Source organism: Fukomys damarensis, unplaced genomic scaffold (genome assembly GCF_012274545.1).
Source record: "Fukomys damarensis isolate Sample0158 unplaced genomic scaffold, DMR_v1.0_HiC HiC_scaffold_2, whole genome shotgun sequence".
In the NCBI taxonomy this organism is placed as follows: domain Eukaryota; kingdom Metazoa; phylum Chordata; class Mammalia; order Rodentia; family Bathyergidae; genus Fukomys; species Fukomys damarensis.
Window position 1 is genome coordinate 38,121,598 of NW_022900914.1, and position 25,757 is coordinate 38,147,354.

General features: G+C 35.9%; 1 protein-coding gene across 10 annotated transcripts in view; it reads left to right on the forward strand.

Annotated features, from left to right (window-relative positions):
• Positions 1–25,757, forward strand: part of Kiaa1841 (KIAA1841 ortholog) — a 72,664-nt gene that overhangs the window by 44,875 nt on the left and 2,032 nt on the right. For 5 of the 10 annotated variants that reach the window (XM_033764212.1, XM_010609786.2, XM_010609787.2 and 2 more), the window contains 7 exons: positions 459–558; positions 6,488–6,579; positions 7,539–7,567; positions 7,648–7,721; positions 8,326–8,414; positions 11,030–11,121; positions 12,440–13,534. In XM_033764212.1, the coding sequence (XP_033620103.1) occupies positions 459–558; positions 6,488–6,579; positions 7,539–7,567; positions 7,648–7,721; positions 8,326–8,414; positions 11,030–11,121; positions 12,440–12,476 (513 nt within the window). In that variant the 3' untranslated portion in view covers positions 12,477–13,534. The other 5 variants (XR_777448.2, XR_004517441.1, XM_010609788.2 and 2 more) reach the window with 5 other exon arrangements.

Sequence of the window (25,757 nt, forward strand, 5' to 3'; positions counted from 1 at the left end):
CCTTGCAAGCACAAGGTTCCAAGTTTGATCCCTGGTACCAAAAAAACAAAAAAATTAGTAATTGTATTGTAATTTAATCAATAATAGGAACATAAGGTCAGTTGAGTGATGGAAATACAATTCAACACATTCTGAGTACCTACTATGTATCTGTCATGGTGCTAGGTTCTATGAAGGAAATATATTTTTAAATTTTGGATGTAGATTTTTTTCTTTTTATGGTGCTGGGGATTGAATGTAGGGTTTCATGTATGCTAGGCAAGAGCTCCACATTGAGCTACATTACTGTCCCTGCATGCAGAACTTCTTATGGCCTTATCCTGCATGTTGTACTAGGCACACAGCAGTCATTTTATCAACTCTTTTATCCAAAATAAACAAGTAAATGTGTTTTAAAGAATTCATTAGAGGCATAATAATATTACATTTGTAATAGATGTGTTTGTTTTTAAATTTAGAAACAACAGTCATTATTTTCAGAAGAAGAAGAATATACCACTGGATCTGAAGTCACTGAAGATGAAGTTGGTGATGAGGAAGAAGTATCCAAGAAACAAAGTATTGGCTTCTAAGTTAAAATCTAATCTCATTGTTTATGAAGAGGTTATATTCTGAAGTTTTTGCCATAAGGGTTGGGGAACTGGCTTTATATATCAACATGGTGGATTACAATATCAGCAAAAAGAAAAAGAAAGAAAGAGAAAAAGAAGGCCCCCTTAAGATTCCCACCCTGGCACAAATACAGAATGCTCAGAGTTATAAAGAAAATACTGTGTTGAGAAATAATCCTCAAAATTTTTATTTCAGATGTAATCTAATGTGGGACTCTCATTAGATGATATGTGACCAGGGATGTTTACCTGTAATGATTTGGAGTGTCCCTCAAATGAACCATTAAATAACATTCATAAATACAATTTTTAAGAGATGAAAAACATGATTACAATTATACAATAACCTTGTGCCAAAATTTTTCAACTCATTAGTTCCATGACAGAGCAGGGAAAATTGGTTCAAAGGGCCTTTGAAGACACAGCTATTTATATTTATTGGCATTTGAAAAAAAAATGCTAAGGGATTGCAAGTTAGATGCAAAACTGATTAAAGTCTCATAAAGGCAATAAATCTATAACCTTTGAACTAATTTTTTCTAGTAGAGGGAAATCATTTGCATTTCTATTAAACAGAAGAATCTGCACGTTAACATGTAACTTTGCAATGTCTGAGCTATAATCAGTAGAAGATAGTCAGGGATAGGGTGTCCCTGGATGGTAGAGGACTTACTTAGCTTTTGGAATGTCCAGGATTTGATCTCTGGCACATATTTAAAAAAATAAATAAAAATAGCAAAGTTAGACATTCCCTCAGAGAATCAAATAATTATTGAGTGGGCCTGTTAAGCAATCCTTCAATATGAGGTGGAAAAGATGCCCTGTTCTCTCTTGGTCTTAAAGTTTTACATGTTTTTGTAATATTGAACCTCCTAATGAAAAACCAGCTTTCTGAGTTATCTGTCAGGCCTGATTGGTCAAGGAGAAAATGCTATTGTGTTGTGTGTGTTTTTTTTACATGTAATATAATTCACCCATTCTTAAGTAAGGCTGGTGACTTTTAGTACACAATGATGTAGCTATGCTCTTTAAATCAAGACTTAGCAGGGCTGGGGATTTAGCTCAGTGGTGCTGCCGCCTGCCTCATAAGCACAAGGTCCTAAGTTCAAGTCCCAGCACCAAAAAAACAAATTTAAGACCTAGCACATTGCTATAAAACGTACTCTTTGCCCCTTTATTTTATATTCACGTCCCTTTCTTCCCTAAAACAATTACTAATCTGTTTTTTGTTAGTAGTTTACCTTTTGTAGGATATCATATGAAAGGAGTCGTGAGTAGTCTTTGGATTCTTTCATTTAGTTTGATGCTTTAGAGAGTCATCCATATTGTTGCATGTATCAGTAGCTTGTTCCTTTTAATTACAGGGTAGTATTCCATTATATGGATATAACATAATTTATTTATCCATTCACAATTTCATGCACATTTGGGTTGTTTCCAGTTGTTGGCTATAATGCTGCTGTGAACATTTGCATACAAGTCTGTGTGGACATATGTTTACATTTTTCTTGGGTAGATACCTAGGAGTAGAATTTCTGAGTCATATGGTGTGTGTTTAATTTTATAGAACTCTCAAACTGTTTTGCAAAGTGACTGTACCATTTTGCATTCCCAGCAACAATACATGAAATTTCTAGTTGCTGCACATTCACATCAGGATTTGGCACTGAGTGATTTTAATGTTAGCCTTTCTAGTGGTGTATAGTGGTAAGCTTTCAGGTGCTTACTGGCCATTATTTATTATATTTTTGTTGTGAAGGGTCTAAGTCTCTTGCCCACTTTTTATTAGGTTATTTGCCTTATCCCTGAATTATACAATTAATGCATACTTCAAAGTCCTTTGTCAGCCATATATTTTGTAAATATTTTCTCCCAGTTTATGGCTTGCCTTTTAATTTTCCTAATGGTATCTCTCAACAAGCAAACATCTTAAATTTTGTGAACTCCGATTTTTTAGTTTTTCTTTTTTTGTTAAGAAATCTTTGCCTACCTCACAGTCACCAATTTTCTGCTGTTTTCTTCTAAAAGTTGTATGATTTTAGCATTTGTATTTAGGTCTGTGGTCCCTTCCAGGTTATGAGTTAAGAATCCAGCTTCCTCTTTTTTCCACAGGTATAACCAGTAGTTCCAACACTATTTATTAAAAAGACTGTTCTTTCCATTTTGAATTATCTTGACACTTTTGTTAAAAATTAGTTGACTTTTATATGTAGCACTATTTATGAACCTTGTTTGTTTCATCTGTCTTTACATCAGTATTATCATTACCACACTGTCCTAACTTTGGTGAGTTTTTAAATCTGGTGATATGAGTTCTCTAGAATTACTTAGTTTAAACATTTTAGCCTTTTCGATGATTTGCATTTTCTGTAAATTTAGAATCAATGTAGATATTTCTACAGATATTTTGCTGAGATTTTTATTGGGACTGTTGAACCCATATATCAATTTGGGACAGATACCACCCCTCCCAAGGCAGTTCTTTGAATTTATGACAGTGGAATACTTGTGCATTTATTTGTCCTTTTAAATGTGTCTCACCAGTGTTTTATAATTTCAGTGTGCATGTGTTGAACATCTCTTGTTAAGTTTATGGTTTTCCAAGTGCTCATTGATTGTAATATTGAAATACTGTCTATCTTTGTGCATTAACCTTTTATCCTTTGAACTTATTAAATTTAAATTCACTTATTTATTTTTCACTTGTTAGATTCCATTCCAATTTGAATTCCTTTTCTTTCTTTGGGTTTTCATGAATGTTAGGACATGTTGAAGGGAATCATGAAAACAAACATTCTTGTTTGCTGTCTTGCGGGGAAGCATTTAGTCTTTAGCCAATAAACATGTAATATTAGTTGTAATTTCTTATAAATGCCCTTTCTTAGTTCAAGAAGCTCCTTTCTATTTTTTTTCTTTTTATTGAGTGCTCCTTTCTATTACTAGTTTGCCAAATTTTTATAGTGAGTAAGTATTGCCTTTTGTCAAATATTTTTTATCTGAGCACTGAGAAGCTTGTACAGATTTTCTTATTACGTTTAATGTTTTTTTCAAGTGTCGCACTTCTCTACTTGGTAAGGAAGTAATGATGACCTCATGATTTGGGAAATGTTTCTTTCATTTCCCTCTTTTGTAACAGTTTGTGTAGGATTTGTATTATTTATTCTTTAACCACTTAACAGTTTACCCTAAGTATTACCTGGGTGGCACATTTGTGTATGTACTGACTATCTCAAGTGCTGATTGACAAAGTATCATTTCAGTGAGTTCTTATATGGAATAAATTTGATAAAATTTTGTTTTTATATTTCCTATTATAAAAATAAGTGAAAAAAATGAAATTTTTGGTCTTCCTGTATTTAAATAATTGGACTGGTGGGCCGAGGATTTAGCTCAGTGGTTCCACCGCCTGCCTCACAAGCACAAGGACCAGAGTTCAATCCCCAGTACCAAAAAAAAAAAAGAATAATTGGACTGGTAATGGTTAAATCATGATAAAATTCATCAGTGAAGCTGCCCCACCTATAACAACTGCTAATTTGTGCTTTCTCCTTTCAGGTTTGTCAGTGTTTGCTTTATGTATATTTTAACTTTGTGATTAGTCACATATACATGTAAGACTGTAATGTGTTGACTCTTTCATCTTTTGTGTTCATTACAGGCACAGTTTTTTCCCACAGTATTTTCAGTCTGCAATGCAGTTGTTTGAATCCATAGATGCAGAACACATGGATATGTAGGGTTGTCTATATACATTATAAACTCAATAATGTTATGATTTTTGCTTTAAATGGTTGTATTTCATTTAGGAACATAAAGGAAAAAAGAAAAATGCACACAGTCTTTTATATTTACTCACCTAGGTACCATTTTTCTCATATATGAGTTACCATCTGATGTCATTTTCTTTTATTCTGTAGGACTTCCTTCATTACTGTGTTTTTGGTACCAGGGATGAAATTCAGGACCTTGTGCTTGTGAGGCAGGTGTGGTGCCACTGAACTAAATCCCCAGCCCCCTTTATTACTTTTTATAGAATAGGCCTAACTATCAGTGAATTCTCTCTCTTTTTTTTTTTTTGGTACCAGGGATTGAGGGTCCTTGCGCTTGCAAGGCAGGCCACTGAACCGCTGAGCTAAATCCCCGGCCCTTCTCTTATTTTTATTTATATCTGAAAACAGTACATATTTACAGTCCATAATGTTTACATTCATTTTGGGGAGTTGGTACTTGCACATAACACACCTTAACTGTTTTTACTCGCCCTTCCTTTCTCATCTGTCTCCTTCCCTCCATCTTAGTCCCCTTTCCCATTTGCAAAATTCTATCTCCCTTTTCCTATTGTCTGTCTTTTGTTTTTTAACTAATTTTGCTTAATATGCAGTATTTGGTTACCATTTACTTTTCTTTTAGCATGGAAATAATGTCATTCCGATGTCTTCTGGCCACCATTGTTCCTGATGAGAAGTCAGCCATCAGTCATGTCATTATTCCCTTTGTGTAGTGGGCTCATTTTATTTTTACTCAGGCATAGTGGCACACTCTTATTATTCCAGCTACTCAGGAGGCTGAGACAAGAAAACCTTGGTTAAATTGACCCAGCTTGGTCAGTTTAACAAGGTCCTGTCTCTAAATTAAAAATAAATAAAAAGACTGGGGCTATAGTTTAGCACTCCTTGGGTTCCATTCCCAGTACCACCACCCAAAAAAATATCTATATATAGATATATCTATATCTCTATATATCTCATTGGCAATATTGTACCTAGGTGTGGTTTTTCTCTTTATGATACTTAGAATATGTTAAACTTCTTGGTTGATTATTTGCCAGTACCTTCAGATTTTTTTATGTTTTGATTCTGTTTTTATAACTTTTGTTTGGAAGAAATTGTCCAGCTTCTTCACATTGCCTTTACCAGATGTCCTATCTTGTCGAGTCTTTCAGGAGCTTTGTTTTGTTTTGTTTTGTTTTTTGAGACAGGATCTCTCTGTGTAGTTCAGGCTGGCCTTGAACTCACTGTGTAGTCCAAGCTAGCCTCGAGCTCATGACAGGCCTCTTACCTCAGTCTCCCAAATGCTGGGATATCCTACCACATCCAGCTCAAGAATTTTCTAATACTTGATAATGTCTGAGTTTAACACATATGTGTTAGGGACTGAGGACATGCCAGCAGGCAAATAATTCTATCTAGGTTACTAGGGATTTTTCATTATAAGATCTTTAAAGTTATCATCTGTGTAGCATGTTTTGCATGTTTTCCATTTATGGTAGTGATATAAACTTTCCTTTTGAAATTCAGTAAGTTCTTGACTTGTGGATGTCGGATACATCCCCCCTTTGTCCACCTGTCAGCCACAGTAGATTCAAAAGACTGACTGCAAGAATGCCTTAATCTAGGGCCAGGGATTTAGATCAGTGGTTCCACTGCCTAACTTGCAAACACAAGGACCCGAGTTAAATCCCCGGTACCAAAACAAAAAAAGAAGAAGAATGCCTTAATCTAGAATATAGGTAATTTGTCCAGATTGCTTCTTCCCAAGATTATTCTTGTCCTACCTCTTGCCTGAGCAAAAAGCATTTTAAAATTAAAAAATTTGTAAGGTAGTCTTACCCAACATTTTTCAATTTTTCATTTAATAGAGATTTTAAATTCAGTGCCCTTACTTCTTCCCCAAAGACTTTCACTAAATGGAAAGAAGAAATATAATTAAGGTAAACCCTTGTAAAGCAATTTAGTTTGATTTCTCCATATCCTTTTTGTCTAGAGGTAATCTGTTTTTTAAAACAGTATTTTTTAAACATTTCTTTTGTTTAAAAGTAGTAAGTACATTGGAAAGGTATGAAACTTAAGCTCATAACATTGTTTTTGTGTTATCAGGGAAAAAAGAGAAGCCAAAGAAGTTCACAAAACAACCAAAAAAGCAGATATCTTCACCCTGTGCTCAAAAGAAAGAGAAGTCATTGGAGAAGGTAACTCCAAATTATCTATTATTATTCTAAAGTTTATATGAAGAGATAAGCAAGTATAACCATGAAATAACTACAACAGAGAAGAGTAGTGAATGTCACAGCAGAATGATAGCAGTGTAAAATGATTGAAGTTCTTCAGAGACCGAGATTACAGACCTGTAAGATATGTCAGCAAGTGAAGAAAACGATAGTACAGAACAGTGGGTAAAGCAGCACAGTATACTACTATTTGTGTAAGTCAGATAGGGAAATATATGTGAATTTCTTTATATATGCATAATATATCTCTGGAAAGCTATATAAGAAATGAAGATAGGTTGTCCCCGAGGAAGGGAACTAAATATGTCGGGGACAGAGGTGGGTGTTGTTTAAACCTTTGAATATTGAACCAATGCTACTTAATAAATAAGTAAATGAGTAGATTTTAAAAGTTTAAAATAAATTATATCTTACAGCTGTTTGTTGTTGTTTCATAATTTCCCTGTGCCCTTGAAAGAAGGGGTAAAAAATTAAGACTAACAAGACAGTAATAGCTATAATTGGCTTAAAGAGAAACCATGAATTCCAAAAATGTGTGAAAGTCTGTAGCTGAGACAAAATCCACATAGTTACATTGGGTAGATTGTATATTCATCTATGTGTTAAGTACCACAACACACAAATGTGTTAATTCTAGAAGATTGTATAGTTTAGAGCTTCAAGATTGACAAAGCTGGTTCAAATTCTACCTTCATAGGTCTTTCAAGAAGTTTCTTAACTTTTCTAAACCTATTTTATTATAGAGATCATGAAATACTGCCTGTCTCACATGGTTGTTGCAAGGTTTAAATGAAATGACACTTGTAAGTGCTCTTGGCACTGTGTCTTGCTTGCTCTCAATAAGCATAAATTCTTTTTATAATTCTAATACTGATCAGTAAATATGTTCTAATTGGGTCTTAACTTTGTCTACTTTTTAGTCAGCTTCTAGAGATGTGTCTCCCTTCATGTGAGTATTGCTCCTTGATCCAGTTGCTGTCCGTTCTTAGAGCAGCATCAATGCTGATTTTTGTTGAATTTTTTCAATAGTGTGAGTATGCAGAAGAATAAATGGGATGCCACAAGATCTTTGAGATTCAACCAGGATGCACAAAGAGAAGATGGTAAATTTTATCACTTGGATAACATAAATTGGGTATAAAATAACAAGAATGTCTTTTATTTCATAAAGTAAACTGAATAGCTTTAAAGGTTCTATTTGTAATAAGAGCCAATATTTGCACATTCTCTTAGGTATCATTAAATTAAAGTTTCATTACTAGACAATCCAGTGGATAATGTATTGTTTTATGTATTTGTGATTTTAAGATCTGTCAGATTAGTTTTCAGTGATCTAAAAAGCAGTGTACACATACCAATCATCTTACCACTTGCTACTTTAAATTATTTACAGATACATTGAGGTATACATCTGAAAAGTAATAGCCAAAGATATTTTCATAAACCCTTGTTAATTATAGTGTGTGCATGTGTGTTCCTGAGGATTGAACCCAGGGCCTTTGCACTGACAATATCCCCAGCCTTTATTTTCTGAGACAGTGTTTTGCCCCAGGGTAGACTAGAATTTATGATCCTCCTGCATCAGCCTCCCATAGTTCTGAGATTACAGGTCTGAACTACCACAACCAGCTGATTACTATCTTCTTTAAGAAGTAAATATTATAAATCATCTTCATGAAGAGTAATGTTTCCTCTTTTTGTCTTCAGACCAGCGGCGGATGTCTGAAATTACAGGGCATCTAATAAAAATGAGATTGGGTGATTTGGACCGAGTCAAGTCCAAAGAAGCAAAAGAAGTAAGAATTGTTTACTAGAATATTATATTTATGTAAGATGTTCCTTCCTGTTTATTTTTACCATGCAGAGTATAAAGATGTTTAAATAGAATTTTTAAAGAACTATTTAAGTATTTTATGTTCTGTACCAGTTAGCCAGAATTCACGGAAGTTTTCTACCATCTTTTATCATCCATGGTCCATAGGTCCTCTACATCACACATAATAAAGTATGTGAGTACTGAAGGGTGATGTCACACTAAAAGTAGATTAACTCTGCATTATTGACAAATGCTGACTATCCAGAGGGTCTTTCTAAAAGTGCTGATTTTGCATGTGCTGCTTTAATGTTATCTTGCTGAAAATAATGGCTATAAAACCTATATTGGTACTAGAATTACATATTAATCATAACATTATGACTGTACATTGTATGTGCACCATAACTCTGGCCCTAATCCTAGTATTTAAATTATACTTCCTGCTAGAGATGTAGCTTCATGGTAGAGCACATGCTTAGCATCCACAAGGGCCCAGGTTCAGTTCCTATCACCAAAAATAAAATTAATAGAAGAATAGAGTAGAAAAAAAAGTTTTACTTCCATATGAAACTTATAAAAGAAATCATAGGAGAAAATCTTTTCAACCTTGGGTTAGACACATATTTCTTAACTACAGCACCAAAAACATAATCCATAAACAAGTCAGACTTCAGCATTTTAAAGTTTGTGGTGCACATCTGTAATTCCAGCACTTTGGAGACTGAGGTAAGAGGATCTCTGAGTTTGAGGCCATCTGGGCTATGTAGTAAGAGACCCTGCCTCAAAAACAAATAATAATAGGGCTGGGGATTTAGCTTAGTGGTGCTGCGCCTGCCTCACAAGTGCAAGTCCTGAATTTGATCTCCGATACCAATAAAAATAATAATAATAATAGTAATAATAATTTTTTAAAACACTATTAAGAGAATGAGACTGAAAAGGCAAGCCATATATTATGAGAAAAGTTTAAAACATTTATAAAACATTTGTATCCAGAACACATAGAGACTCACAATTCAATAATAAAATAAATGTAAATAAATCAGCATAAAGTTAAATACCTTGAAAGGGAAATTCTGGTGGCAAATAAAGACATGAAAAAAATGCAAAGTCTGTAGGGAAATTTAAGTTAAAACCTCAATGACCTACTACTATACACTGACTAAAATGTCTGGAGAAGTACCAAATGTGGGATAAGGAGTGACCAGAACTCATAAGAGCCAGTAGGAATGCTAAAAAGAAAAGCCATTTTGGAAACAGTTTGGCAGTTGCTTACAAACATTCATTGTACAAATTACTCATTTCTAGTAGTTTTATTCATAATCACTCAAAACAAAATGCCCCATATGATGTCTGTTAGCTGGTAAATGTGACAAAAGAAAAATTCTGACATGTTTTAAATTAGAAATGGCTGAAGATGTAAAGAAAAAGGAAATTAATTAGCAAACAAATGCAGGAATGTGTGTTGAAAGCTTGACTCAGACCCCAGTTTACTGACTATCAGGTGACAGTAATCCACTTAGCAAAGAATTTTAACTGTTAACCTCAGCCAGTCCTCAGGCTTCAAGTTCTTCTGCATAACAGACTTCCACCTGCACCAAAGCTTCCACTGCCTTGTCATATCCTGCCTCTTTTATCAACAGCCAACATAAATTCTTTGTAAACAATTTATGCCTTAATTCCCTAAATTTCATTATAAGAATACTAGTCCCAAGTTTAGGAGGCATAGTCCCAACCACTCTAGAGAGCCTTGCTAGCAGCTCAGCCATGTCCCAGGACCTGGTCCTCTTTTCTACTCTAATTTCTGTAACAGTTTAGTGAACTGTTTTACTTCAGAGAACTCGCTATCTCAAATTTTGGTTTAACACATGGATAAACTGCTTATTTTAAAAGCACAAACTAGAGCCGGGGATTTAGCTTAGTGGTGCCACCACCTGCCTTGCAAGCACAAGTGACCGAGTTTGATTCCCAGTACCAGGAAAAAAAAATACAAACTACTAATACTGTTTCTGTAACAACTTGGATAAATCTCCTATACGTTACACTAAGTGGAAGAAAATAGATTTTAAAAACATACATACTGTATGATTCCACATATGAAATATTCTGCAAAGCCATAGCAACAGAAAGCAGATCAGCAGTTGTAAGAAGTTGGTAATGATAAATGGATTGCTTTAAAGGAGCAACAAAGGATTTCTTGGGGATGATAGAAGTTTTTTATGTCTTCACTGTGATTATACAACAGTATGCATTTGTCAAAACCCAGAACTCTATGCTAATGTTGAATTTTACCTCAAAATGTGAATTATGCCTGAATTTTAAATATCAAAATATAAAATATCAGAATATAAATATCAAAAATAAAATTACTGGGCCAGGGATTTAGCTCAGTGGTTCTGCCACTTACTTCACAAGCACAAGGTCCCAGGTTTGATCCCCAGTACCAAAAAAATAAAAATAAAAAATAAAATTATTGTGTGTACTAATAAAAATAAAACTTAAAAAATTTAAAATACTATGTAAATTTAGAAAGATGCCATTTTAATAAAACAGAACTTCTCTTGATTCCTTAAGATAATTTTACTTCTTTTATAGTTTGCAGGAGGTATTTATTCCAGGCTTGAAGCGCAAATCAAAGCTTCAGTGCCAGTTAGTACACGGCAGATCAGCTCAGAGAAGAACACAAGGTAAATCAGCAGAAACTAATTCAGTATACCTCTGACTTTGGAGTGATTTATTTGAGGGAGTGAGGAATTAGTAAATCATGATAATACTAGAAGCACATGATTTGAATTTGGTTTTCTGTTTTCTGTTTATTGTTCTGGCTCCATTCTATGGCAGCTGCAACTATGAATTAGCAAAACTGATATACTGTATTATTTGTAGATTATATGTTATGTTGTATGAGTCATTGAAGTCTTCCCTATTCCTTGATTTACTGTTTTATTTCTCTTAATATAACTTGTGGGTCTTTTGTATCATTTTACATCACACATTGTCTTAGTCACTTTAGTTGTTGAGACATAACACCTGACACCCACAGCTCTGAGGAGAAAAGTTTCATTTTGGCTCATGGTTTTTGAACTCTGATTACTGGACTCAGAGTACAGAGTGCTGACCATTACACCATAGGGCCCCTGGCTAATGGTTTTTGGAGGATTCAGTCCATAGTTGGCTGACTCCAAAGCAGAAATGGCATAGTGGAAGGGCCTGACAGCTGCTCTTCAGGGAGCAGAGAGGGAAAGGAGGTCTCAAGAAGGGAGATTTGCCCTTCCCAGTCACACCCCCAGTAACCTGCCTTTTTTAACCAGACCCACCTCTTAACAGCACATTCAGCTGTACGGACTCACCAGTGTATTAATCCACTGGTGAGTACAGCAGCCCCACGATCCAGTCCCCTTCCAAAAGCCCAAGCCCAAGCCCAAGCCCAACCCCAACACATGAGGCTTTGGGGGGACATTCTAAATCAAAACCATAACACAAGTTTTCTGTTGAAAATTAAGTTACTGAGAATCGAACATTAATTTTACAGATTAAGGGCCAGGGATTTAGCTCAGTGGTTCTGCTGCCTGCCTTGCAAGCGCAAGGTCCCAAGTTCAATCCCTGGTACCAAAAATAAAAAAACAAAAACAAAATATTAATTTTGAAATCTATAAAGCTTAGAAGATAAAAAGTTTTTTCATATATTTATGGCCATTCAAACTTGAACTGAGCCTACTGTGTGGATGTTTGTAGGTTTTTTTCTCACTTAAGTGTTCATTTGTTTCACTTTGAAGAAACAATGTATTTGATTATCTGTTTCAGATAAATGATACACAACATACATAACTCTTTTATCTCTGAAAAAAATCTTAATTCTAAATACATCTCACTCCAGGGGGTTAGAAAATAGATTATGGAGCTACATGAAGTTTCTAAGTTTTGATATTGTCAGCAAACATATTGTAGCAACTTCCTGTTATTTTAGAAGCAACTCTGACCTTCTTTTCTGTTTGAAAAATCTAGATCCAAAAGTCGTTTTGGTCAAGGGCGTCCTGGATAAAGCGCCTTAAAATATAAAGACAGAAGGTACTCCTGGACATCTGAAATGCTCACTTCTTGAAGACCTTCATAATGATAACTTCTAGATGTTTTATTTATTAATTACTCTTGCCAGGCACATAAATCAAAATGCTGAAGATACACATAGTTAGGTTTTATGAAAATCTAATTGTAAATATGAAACCTCTTTAGTAAAACGTTAAATTTAGTATGATTGTAGGCTATGTAGAAAATTGTTTACAAATTTTGCAAAGTTAAAATTAGTAATATTTGTTACTCTTTATTTGAAAGAAGTTTCAATTGTTATATTGCCAAGTTCTTTTAAGACATTAAAAAATTAGGGGTACACAACTGCTGGTGTCCCTTTGCATGTGCACTAACTGTACTGTGTCCTTGGGCTATAAGTCTTGGGTGTAGCTTGAAAACTGCAGTTTGTATGATGAAATTACCAGTGATGTTAAGTTTGCATGAATATTAAGGAGTGAAAGTGCTCAATACTGCATTAAAGTTTCAAGGTGAAGTATTTCAGTACTGTGTTAGGCAGACAGATTAACTTTTTTCCAGCATTGTTCTGTGGAAAGTACAATATTAATCCAGTTTTATTTCTTTCAGTCTTTGATGCTTATTTATAGGTCATTTGAGCTGGAATTACTGATCATTACCTCTTTTCTCTGTGAAGCTAGTGCTGTTACAGATTTATTTAAATAACTTTTGGTAGATTTAAGATATTAACTCCTTTTCAGCTGTATGGAACACTCACCATATCATTTTTAGGGTTCTAAGGTCCATATTTTAGCCATTTATATAGACTTTTAAAACAAAATTTCTTGTTACTTTAACAGTATCTAAAAAATTCCTATATACAATTGATGGGTGAAAACATTCATATATTCAAGAAAAATCAAAATAAAATTCTATTTTATAGATCATGTTTTAGTTTTTAGTTTAGAAAGAATTCTCAGGGAAAAACCATTCCACACCCTAAGCATATTTTTAAATAATGTGTTTGGAAGCTACTTATATGTAGATCTCTGACAAACTTTAAGATGTACTGTTTCTTTTTTAGGTCTTCATTTGCCTTATAGTTAAAATGTCTTCAAGTTATTCAGAGAACAGACTGATATTATGTGACCAAACAACCATCTTTTGAAATGTTTAAGTGTTATACTTAGTTTACACATTCAGAAATCTTTGTTCTTAGTATTTTAGTTAATATTTGAGCTAACTGTTGATTTGAGATTGTATGTATGGCTTTGTCAAAGTTTTTTAACTTATGTTTGGAAATTTTTGTTCCAGTATATATTTGTTTCAATTGTTTGATACTTTGGAAGTAGATTGTACAATATTTATTTCTAAAAGCAAATGTTTTGTAGTATATTACATGTAAACTCTATTAAATACCAGAGGCTTGTCGTGGTTTAAGATATTCACTGATAAAAGGATTTGGGTTTATATATGTAAACAGTGCTGTGATGGTGACAATTAGAGAAGGAAACGATGCTCTTTTTTGACTTATGGTAAAAATGCAAACTGCTGTACCATTGAACTGTACCACTGAATTTATTTTTAAAAACTAGAATTTAAGTCTCTTTAGAATGTGCTTTTTGTTTTGTTAATGTCTGTCTGTAATACATGGCACAGGTACCACCAACATTTTACTCAAACTCTTAAATTGCCAAATACTTTGAGGTTTTATGTTACATTGATTCTATATTCACACTTCTTTGACTGAAATAAATGTTAATGACACAACTTTTGGGGGAAGTCCCTTAATCTGAATTATTTCATCATCTCAGAGAAAAGCATAGGTTTCTCTAGATTCCATGTGTGTTAATGGAAAATTAGCTCTGTTACAAGGTGAAATTTTTAAGATTATTTTAAATATAGTTTTCTGGTATACGTTCAGCAAAGCATTTAAGAAATAAAGTACCACAGAGGGCTCAGTGTTAGAGCAACAGCATGTGTATGGCCCTGGGTTTGATGCCCAGCACCCCTGGGAGTGGGAGAGACAACAAAAACACAGCAGAAAAGATGATCTGGTAACTGCTGAAAGCACACAATGCGATTAATTTGTTTATTTTCCATGTTCAGAATATTCAACTAGGTATTGTGAGATGTTCTAATCACTTTGAAAACTGAGGCTGAAACTGTTATGCTTATTTGCTAATGATAAATGGGTTAGGGAAAGATTCCTGTTAGAAAGTAACATCTAAACTAAAATCTGATTTACAGGAAAGACTTTTTTTTTTTATACTGGGGACCAAACTCAATACCTTGCGCTTGCGAGGCAGGTGCAGTGCCACTGAGCTAAATCCCGGGCCTGAGGAAAGACTTGTAGATGGTGGGAATAGCTAAAGTGAAGGAAATTAAAGGTGGGAATAAGCTTGCTTGTTGGAGGAACAGGTAGGCTATGACTGGAATGTAGTAAGCGATAGGGAAAAAGGAGATCTGAGGAACAGCCATGGGCTAACTCAGGTTTATTAAACTTGCAAATTGAAGTTTAAAAAGTTGGATTGTAAAGTTGGATATAGTGGCCTACACCTGAAATCCCAGCACTGGGGAGACTGAGGCAGGAAGACCACCTTGAGTTCAGGGCCAGCCTGAACTACATGGCAAGACCCTGTCTCAAAACAATAACAAAAAAAGTTGTATTCAAAGTTTGATAGAGGCTTTCCCTGGCCCAACATAAAATAGCTGCCCATATCACTTACCACATACATCATAGTTTTTTTCTGTGTGATGTGACTATTCTGATATACTCCTTTTTTTTCATTTGTTGTTTTGCAGTCTGTCTCCCATACTAGAATGTGAGCTCCAAGCTCCACAAGAATAGAGACCTGGTCTTGACCATCACCACATCCCCAGAGCCTACAAAAGTCATTAGAGCAGCTGGGAGTTCACCCTGGACGGTAGTATCTCCAAGGTCTGGCCTGTCCCCAGCCTGGCCACTTTCATCTGCACCTACTAGATCATCAGTGGGTGGAGGCCTTGGACAGTCATTTCATCATGAGCTCTCAAGACCAGCCTGCCACTCTGTGGAGAAAAACATTAACTTAGTCTGAGTAGACATGAACCCAGGTGAGTTCTGCTGAAATCTGTGCACCTTCAGAGTCCAACTAAAATAAAAAATTTAAATAAATGGCCACCTTTTCCTCTCAGTGTACTAAAGGTGAACCTTTAAATGAGCAACCACTGCAACATTTTAACAGGGAAGATACCATGGAATTATGAGCACTTCACAAGCTTGTCAAAATGATTATTCATGTATTTTCCATCCCTGTATTTCTACCACCTTTTTTTCTCCTCTTTTTATTTGTATAATAATATATTACAATTAGAAAAAATGAACAGGGCATCAGGAAAATAGGGGATACGATCAGGCTCCTTAATACACATGGTATGATCAATTAACACAATGAATTTTTTAGATTTTATTACAGAAAAAAATATATTTCCATTAATCTCTCTCTTAGTCACTTTCCCATTACTGAGACACAATACCCAACACCTACAACTTAAAGGAGAAGCCTGTTTGGGTTCACATTTTTAGTTCTTAGTTGGCCAGCTGCAAGGCACGAAGGCATGGTGGAAGGACCTGGGAAAGCTACTTACCTTGTTATTATGGTTTGTATTTAAATACCTCCCCCAAAGCCTCATGTGGTCCTAGGTAGGGCTTTTTCAGAGGAGGCTGGGTCTAGAGTGTCTGACACTGGGATTGATTCATGGTACAGTGCTAGACTCAAGGACCCTAGGGTTAAGTGTGTGAGTGCTACCTGCCCTAAAGAGCCTTGATAATATAAAAGGGTAGAAAGATACTTTTAACATCTCTTATTGCTTTGCTACTGTCTGCCTGCCGTGAACTGTTTCTCCTCTGTGAAGCCGCATTGCCTTGGAAGCAGACCCCGCTTCCCAACAGCAAGTCAGCTATAATGTTCATAATCTAACCACTTTCCAAACACATGAGGCTTTAGTGGCCATTTTAGATCTAAACCGTAACAATCTCTCAAAATATTCCTTCTTGCTTCAAACACTTACTCCGTCATTCTTAGCACTTTCTGAAACAGTTGTAGAAATCCTCTTTCACGAGTGTCTAGTTGAGCGGTCATGATTCCCTAAATGTCCTGAGTCAATTCAAAACATTTACGTTTCATGGTCTTTTTTAAAAAGCATTTTAATGGATTTTCAATTCCCATTATTTGTTTGGTTTTTTTTGGTACCAGGAATCGAACTCTGGTCCTTGCGCTTGTGAGGCATGTGCTGGAACCACTGAGCCGAATCCCCAGCCCCTGTTTCATGGTCATTTTGACTTTGGGGCAGAGTCAGAAATTACAGGAGGCTAAGTATAGCGAAAAAGGTGAATGAAGCCCTACCATAATGTTTTTACAAGCATACCTTTCTGTTAGGTGGTACTCAGAAGCAGCATTCACCATATTTTTTATACCTCATAAAGACATGAAAAAGCTGGGTGTGGTGGCACACATGTGTAGTCCTAGCACTGGGGAGGCTGAGGCAGGAGGATCAACACAAATTTGAGGCCATCCTAGCCTACATAGTGAGTTCAAGGCTATCTTGCACTACACAAGACCCTGTCTCAAAATAAAAGCATGAAATTGGACCTCCAGAACTGCTTCAGAAAGTGATAAGAATGATGGGGTAAGACTTTTCCAAGTGAGAGGGATATTTGGAGGGAAAGTAAAAGCAATGTGTTTTTCACTGTAATATTTTTAATTTAATCGTAGCTTTTTATCTGCCCTTGTATATATAATTAAAGTAGAAAAGGTGAGGAAAATAGTCCAAAAAATAGTGGCTGAAGCCAAATTTCATAAAAACTTTTACTCATCCAAGAAGCTGAACAAACTCCAAGAAGATAAATGCATCCACATATATAGACATTATAGTGAAATGCGCAAGCCAAGGACAAGGAAGAAATCTTGAAGGAGCAAGAGAAAAATGAATCATCGCTTACAAGAGAACCTCACCAAGATCCTTAGGTAATTTCTCACCAGTTACAGTGGAGTCAGAAGGCAGTGAGATAACACACTCAACATGTCCAAAATCAATTCTGTTGACCAAAATTGGATAGTCGACAAAATTGTCTTTCAAAAATGAAGATGAGGGCAGGGGATGTAGCTCAGGGTGCCATGCCTCCCCTGCAACCACAAGGTCCTGAGTTCGATCCCTGGTACCAGGAAAAAAAAAATGAAGATGAATAGATGCACATAGTTGCCCATTGCACATGAACGTATTATGAGTTTGTACAGATGGAGAATGAGACCCAGATGACTACTTTTTAAAGGCAGTAACAGAAAATCTATTTGATTAGCATACTGCTGATGACAGCATTGATGTATTAAGCTAGTTAATACTTGGAATATTGACATAATAAATGCTCAAAATAGTATTAGACTGCATGAAACACTTGGCCTTGGCTCATTTTATCCTCCCACCTAGATTGTTGTCCTTTTGCTGACTGTTGAAATTTTCCCCTTGCTCAAGTCTCTGCTCAAATCTTGTCTTCCTCACAAATCTGCCAATCTTTCCCTGTCTGAATTATATTGTACTCACAACATAACTACCATGTAGCAGTCTGCTGTTTCTATACTCTGTTTTCATTGGTCCTGACTCCCTGACCATCAAATTTCTAATTTTTTATTAGAAATAGTTTATTCCTTATATATAAAAATGTCTGAAGCAAAAAATGAGTGTGCACATTAGTTATTTTTGAGTGGTAGATGAAGCTGTTAAGACAACACTTCTGTGGATGATATATTTCTTTAAAAAAATTTTAAGTAAAAATTCAGTGAAGGCTGGGTGTGGTGGCACACACCTGTAATCCCAGCACTCAGGAGGCTGAGGCAAGAGGATCACTGTGAGTTCGAGACCAGCCTGGGCTACATAGTGAGTTCCAGGTCAGTCTCAACCACATAGTGAGACCCTGTCTCAACAACAACAGCAAACTTCAATGAATATAGGCAACTGTCAATTATTTCACAACAGGCACAAATACTTGAAGGGATTGGGTGGGGGCACCGGGAATCCAACTCATATCCTTGGGCTTGCAAGGCAGGTGCCAGAACCACTGAGCTAAATCCCTAGCCCTTTAAGAGATCTTTAAAGTATGTGGACTTTTGGCCAATAATAATCATTGACCGCCTGAGTGCCTGGACTCAAATACTTAGGGAAGAAAGCTGACTCTTCCTGGTAAATGATGAAACAACATTTTTAAGTGACATCTAGCTTTGTTCAATAAACCAACAAATGTTTCTCTGATGGTCTAGAATTGGGTCTACTGTCCATATATTTTAAAGTTAAACAGCTCTGTTTGTTGTACAGATCAGTTGAAGACCATGCTGATACATGATAAGAAAAATTTTAAATGATCAACTCTAAACCTTAGGTAGAAATGCATTCAGTAGCAAAAAATTAGGAAAGCATAAATTCTGACAGCAGAGCTCTACCATGAGGTGGTGCTAAAGTGCAAGAAAAACCACTATGTTTAACCATTACTAAGTATGCGTGTGCATTTTTGTAAAATGAAGCAGAATATTGGGGGAGCCCGATAAAAGACATTATGCATAAGAAATCCTAAGAGAAAGAAGGAAAGCAGAAAACTAAAAAGGCTACTTACAAGATGACATTTAAATTTGAGGCCCTTCAAATGCCAGAATTACCTATTTTCAGATCCATGATTTTATTATTGATTCCACAGATTCTGTAAGTATTTAGAATCGCTAATAGTTCTGAAAAATTGAAGGGAAATTTTTTAAGTAGTTTGAACAAATCAAAATAAATAATAGCAAGCAAATTAATGAATACTGAAATGTTTCTCCATCTAGGAAATACCTTTTCCTGAGTGAAGCTGCAGCTTCTAAATGTGTAGATGAAGATCTGGATTTCTTAGCTTGCTAAACTCTGCACATTATCTTCACAGCAGTTACCCAGTGGCCTGCTACCCTCGTTCTTCCTATCCAGGTGGGCAGAGCAACAAAGATAAGAGGAAAACATGGGGCAGATTTATACCAAAATGTTAATAGAACTTGTTCAGACGTGTAAAAGAGAGATAGGGCTCTATGCTTCTTTTGTTGTTGTTTTTTTTGTTTGTCTTTGCTTTATTTTTTATGATGTTGGAAATCAAACCAACTAAGTCCCCAGCCTCCTTGCATCTTTTTTTGTTTGTTTGTTTGTTTTCTCTCTCTCTCTCTGAAAACAGTCTAGGCTGGCCTGGAACTTATGTTCCTCAGCCTCCCAAGTAGCTGACATTATTGGCACATGCCACTGTGTCCTGTCCTGCTCCTATAAATGCTTTTTTTTTTTTTTCATTTTTGCTTGCCTATACTTTCTTTTTAATTATTATTAAATATTTCTGCTATACAGAAAAGTAGGAGGATAATACAACAAACGTTTAGGTACACACTACTCAGCATTTCAACACAATCACTAGAATTTTTAATAAATAAAATACTCCAAGTACCCCTATCATAGACAATCCTGCACCTTCTTCTTTTCCCAGAAGTAAATATTTCCTTGAATTTGATATTTATTATGCCTATGCATGTTGTTTTACATGTGTTATCCTTCCTCTTTTGTGCCTACAATAATGTTAGCTTTACATTTATATAATGAGCTCATACTGTAGAAATCTTTAGTTTTCTTTCTCAGTTTTACATATTTTTATGTAAAGAAGTTATTTGTTAGCTGCTCTATAGTAATCTAATTTGTGAATCTACCAAAATATATTTATTCATTTCCTATCAACAGATATAGGAATTGTGTTATTCCCCTCCATTTAGACACAAATGACAGGGAGCTCCAGTGGCACAATCGGTTAGCGTGCAGTACTTATAGACACAAACTACACACGTAACTTTCTTCTCTACTGATTTGTAATGCTACCTTCCATATATCAGATGCCCACAGGTAGACCATCCCTGGGATTCTTATTTTGTTGAAGTGGTCTCTAATTTTGTCAGGTATTAAGTGATCAAATGCTCTTAAGAGAAGCTGACTTTTTCCTACCTCCAGAAGATGAATTTTGATTTGTGCAAGCTAGGAGAGGTGATTCAATTTCCCTTGTTAGTGATTCTTGAAAGAACATTCATGAGGTTATAGGCAGAGAGGTGGAGGGAAATCTGTTGTGCTTATCGGTGTTAAATTTTCCCTAGAGTTTAGTTTTTTTTATTTATTTTTTTGTTTGTTTGTTTTTTTGAGACAGGGTCTCGCTATGTAGTTGAGACTGACCTGGAACTCACTATGTAGCCCAAGCTGGTCTCGAACTCACAGCGATCCTCCTACCTCAGCCTCCCGAGTGCTGGGATTACAGGCATGAGCCACCACACCTGGCTTTTCCTAGAGTTTAAAAATAAGCATGACTATGGGATGTATATTTTCCTTTCAAACCTTTGAGCATCTTACCATAACAAGCAGCTGCTGAAATCATATTGCTTTCTAAGGGGAATCCAGAGTGGTAGATAAAGTTGCCACATTGAGAAATGAAAGGGGGAAATTTTATTTATTTATTTATCTAGGTACTGGGGATCGAACTTGGGTCCTTGTGGTTTTGAGACAGGTGGCAGCACCACCGAGCTAAATCCCCAGCCTGAAGGTGATAAAATTTTAATGAAACGTGTAAGTTGGTGAACCACCCCTCAGAACATTTATGTAAGAAACTACATTTTTCTTATTGTTTAAGAGAGGTCAGTTGGATTTTCTGTCACATGCAGCCAAACCAAAACCAACAAATCCAAAGGATTTTGACTTAATGGATTCTGACATAGTAAAAACGTTTTTTGAAAAGTGATTCCCCCACACACACCCAGTGTTACAGCTTAAACCCGGAGAACACTGATTTTATTTTGAGAGTCTTACCAAGGGATCTCGAATTTAGGATTTTGCTGCATGAGCTTCCCACAATGATGAGATTACAGGTATATACCACCTCACCCACTGATTGTATCTTTCTTATGATTTATTTATTTATTTATTTATTTATTTATTTATTTATTTATTTAATTTTTTGTTGCTGGGGATTGAACTCGGGCCCTTGTGCTTCCGAGGCAGGCACCAGAACCACTGAGCTAAATCCCCAGCCCCTGTAATCTTTCTTAAAAATACAAATTTTAGGGCCGGGGATTTAGCTCATTGGTTCGGTGGCCTGCCTTCCAAGCGCAAGGCCCTGAGTTCAATTCCCAGTACCAAAATATATATATACAAATTTTCAAAAAAGGTGAAAGTTTCCCATTCCCTTAGCCTTTTCTTCTGGGCAGTCTTGAAGATGTCAGGCACAAGTTATAATATCAGCAAGAATTTCTGTGAGGAGGAATTAGATGAAGAAAATGTTACTTTAACACTGGTCCCAGTTATAGAGGGACCAGAACAACTAATGGAACCAAGTGTTTCATCAGCTGCAGATTTTGAACATGGAGTTCAGCTTCCACAAACACAGTTTGCCTGTTCAAAGTTTGCCTAAAACCTAATTGTAAAATATTCATCTTTCCCTTGCTGACCATTTTGCCTTCGGTTAATAAGGTGTTTCAGTACACTTTATAGAACTGGTGCCAACAATTTAATTTGAGTACCAAATGCTAGAAAATAGAAGTAATACTTGAGGCTCCAGAAGCATGCATACCCGGAACAACATCTTAAAACATCTTTATTCTTAAAACATCAAAAGAGGCTAAATTCCAGCCAAGTTCCAGGACATGCAGGAAGGTAACCAAGATGAAAAGGCTCCCGAAAAGTTTTTATGAGTGAGAAAGAGGAGGAGACTAATGTAGTTATAGTGATAGCTGCAGCGGCAGGAGTCCATATTGGCATCTTTTGCAAGAGTAGCTGCAAGAGCCCTTCAGCCCAACACTGTTCCATTCAAGTTCCATTCCTAGTTCTGCAGAGGCTTTTTTGCTGTGTGCCTTGCAAGCTTCTGGTATCAGGTGGTGTGTGGTCCACAACCAGCTACTCTCTGCAGATGCAGTAGGCTGAGTTTGCCTGCCACCCCTGCCACACCTGGTCCCAGATGCTCCTGAGAGGATGTCTTCCCTCTGTCTGCTACCAGTCTGTATTTTCCCATCCCAAGACTAGAAGTTAATATGTTATACCCTGAATGTATTCAAAAGAATAAGAAGATGGTAAAAAAATTAATTATGAGAGCAAAAAGAAATATCTTGTAGGAGACCAGAATGTATCGCTCCAAAGCATGCCACCTCAATTAATGTTAAAATATAATTTTGATCCTTAGGCAATAGAGAAGAAGCAAAGAGCTTTCTGCCTTTCCACTCTTATCCAAAAAATAGGACATAAGCATACTAATGTGTCCTTTCCCATCTCTTACCATGGCACATAGTAGAGAGCTCATAGATAATTAATATGCACCTGGGTGACTGCTGTGCCCCGTGTATTCTAACCAACTTCAGCAACCCTTGATTACTTGAGTCAGACTTAAATGGTTTCTCTATAAAGAAACGGTTTTGTTTTTTTTTTTTTTTTTTTTTTTTTTTTTTTTTTTTTTTTTACTGAGAATCAAACTCAGGGCCTCACATTTGCCAGCCAGGTGCTGCACCGCTGAACTATATCCCCATCCATCCCAACAGTTTGGTTTTGGATTTGATTTAATTAATAGACTTTTTTTTTTTTAGTCAAGGTCTTACTGGCATGTGGTGCACACCTGTAATCTCAGCACTCCAGATGCTGAGGCAGGAGGATTGCTGTGAATTCGAGACCAGTCTGGGCTACAGAGTGAGTTCGAGGCAAGCCTGCACTACATAGTGAGACCCTGTCTCAACAAAACAAACCAAACAAACAATTTTTAAAAAGAGAGAGAAAAACAGGGGGCCAGGGATTTAGCTCAGTGGTTCCACTGCCTGCCTCACAAATGCAAGGTCCCAAGTTCCATCCCCATACCAAAAAAAAAGAGAGATTGTCTTTGAACTTGCAGACCTCCTGCTCCAGCCTCCCACATAGCTGGGATTACAGGCATGGACACCCATGCCCAGCCATTCTATAGGTTTTCACAAATGTTTAATGACACAGAATCATGGAGAATAGTTTCACTGCCCTAAAAATTCCTGGTGCTCCATCTGTCTCTCCTTCGTCTCATGCCCTGGAAACCATAGATCTCTATGCCATCTCCGTGGCTTTGCTTTTTCTAGAATGCCGTATATTTTTAATCATACAACATGTAGCTGTTCAACCACTTTTACCCAGCAATATACATGTAAGATTTTCTTTCGGTTTTCTTCTTTTGTTTGTTCATTTGTTTTATGTTTTAAAATAGGGTCTTGCACTTCGTCCAGACTACCCTTGAACTTGGATCCTCCTGAGTGCTGGGATTACAGGCATGCATCCCCGTGCTTGGCAAGATTGCTTTGGTTTTCCATAGGTCAGTTATTCCTAGTGCTGAGTAATATTCCATGTTAACATGTTCCAGTTTGTGTATTCACGTACCTACTGAGGGACACTTGGTTACTTCCATATTGCAATTATGAATAAAACTGCTATAAAGAAAAAAACTAAGTTTTATTTTGGAACAATCCTACATGTACAGAAAAGTTGCAAGAATAACGCAAAGAAATCCCATATAAACCCAGAGGCCACATTTAAGTTTTGTGAATTGTCCTACTTGGGTTCTTTATAGATCAAAGATCTGATATAGCTAAAATCTGTAGTTAGTTGACACGTCTGAAACTGTAGTTGGTTGACACATCTCTCTAGTCTACTTTAATCTGGGATAGTTTCAAAACCTTTGACCTTGACATTTTTGAAGATTATAAATTATAATTATTTGTAGTGTGTTCTTCAATTTGGATTTTTGTAATGAAGTTTTTAAAGTCATTTTCTTGTCTGTGTCATTTCATCACCCAGGTAATTCTGTTTATGGTTCAAGTGAATTGGTAAAAATGGTACCATATTTAGTTATTTTCCAGCTTTTTTCTCTTAAACAGTGTTCCTAAAATTCATCCACACTGTTGCACATAGCTGTAGTTTACTCATTTTTATGGCCACGGTTTGTTCCAATGTGTGATTATTACCAGAATTTATTTACCTATTCTTGGTTTTGATAATCATATGGCTTATGTCCAGATTGCTCTTTATTTTTGTTATTATTTTGAGATTTACAAATTATTTATATGAACTATTAAAAATATTCTTTTACATGTTTTACAGAAGTTTCCTTGGAATAAAAGGATTTTTTTTTTTTTTTTTTTTTTGGTACCGAGCATTGAACTTGGGACCTTGCACTTAGCAAGGCAGGTGGCAGAACCACTAAGCTAAATCCTCACCCCTAAAAGGAATTTTTTGAAAGTGTTCTTATCAATTTACATTACTCACTACAATATATTGAAATTCTGCTTAGAGCATTTTCTCACTAATACCTAGAACTGATGGACATTTTTGCCAGTCCTACAGGTGTAAACCATTATCTTCACTGTGTTTTCATTTTGCATCTTTGTGATTATTAGTGAGGTGAGTCTTATTTGCTTTGTTTTGTCTTTCACTTTTTTTTTCTTTTTTAATTTTTTGGTACTGGTAATCAAACTCAAGACCTTGTGCTTGCGAGACAGGTGATGGAACATTTCTTTTTTGACGTTAAAAATTTTTATAAGTACAAATGTGTAGCACAATGTTTCCATTCCTTGTGGGAAGTTGATATATGTACATAACTCATTTTAATTCCCTTTTTCATCCCCTTTCCCTTCCCTCTCTTCATTTAAAAAATGTATTTATTGTCTGTTCATGTTTTGTCTTCTGGGAAGCTATGCATATGTATTTTTGTCTTTTTGAAACAGAGTCTTAACGCTGTAGCTAAAACCCTGGCAGGAAGGTTTTTATTTATAGGCAGCTTTTAAAAAAATATATATTCTGGGCCTGGCATAGTGGCACATGCTTATTATCCCAGAACTCTGAAAGCTGAGGAAGAAAGATTCTAAGTTCAAGCTCAGCCTGGGCAACTTAGCAACTTAGGGAGACCCTGTCTCAGAATAAAAAGGCTAGAGAAGTAGCTCAGTACAAAGGCCCTGAGTTTAATCCCCAGTACTAAAAACTTGTGTGTGTGTGTGTGTATGTGTATATATATCGATATATATAGAGAGAATATATATTCTCTTATGTTGATTGTTTATAGGTTGTGTGAGGAATATCGGTCTGTGAGTTGCCTTTTCACACTTTGTTTTTTAATTGGAAAAGAATACTTTCATGAGGCCGGGGATTTAGCTCAGTGGTTCGGTGGCCTGCCTTGCAAGTACAAGGACCCGAGTTCAATCCCCGGTACAAGAAAAAAAAAAAAAAAAAA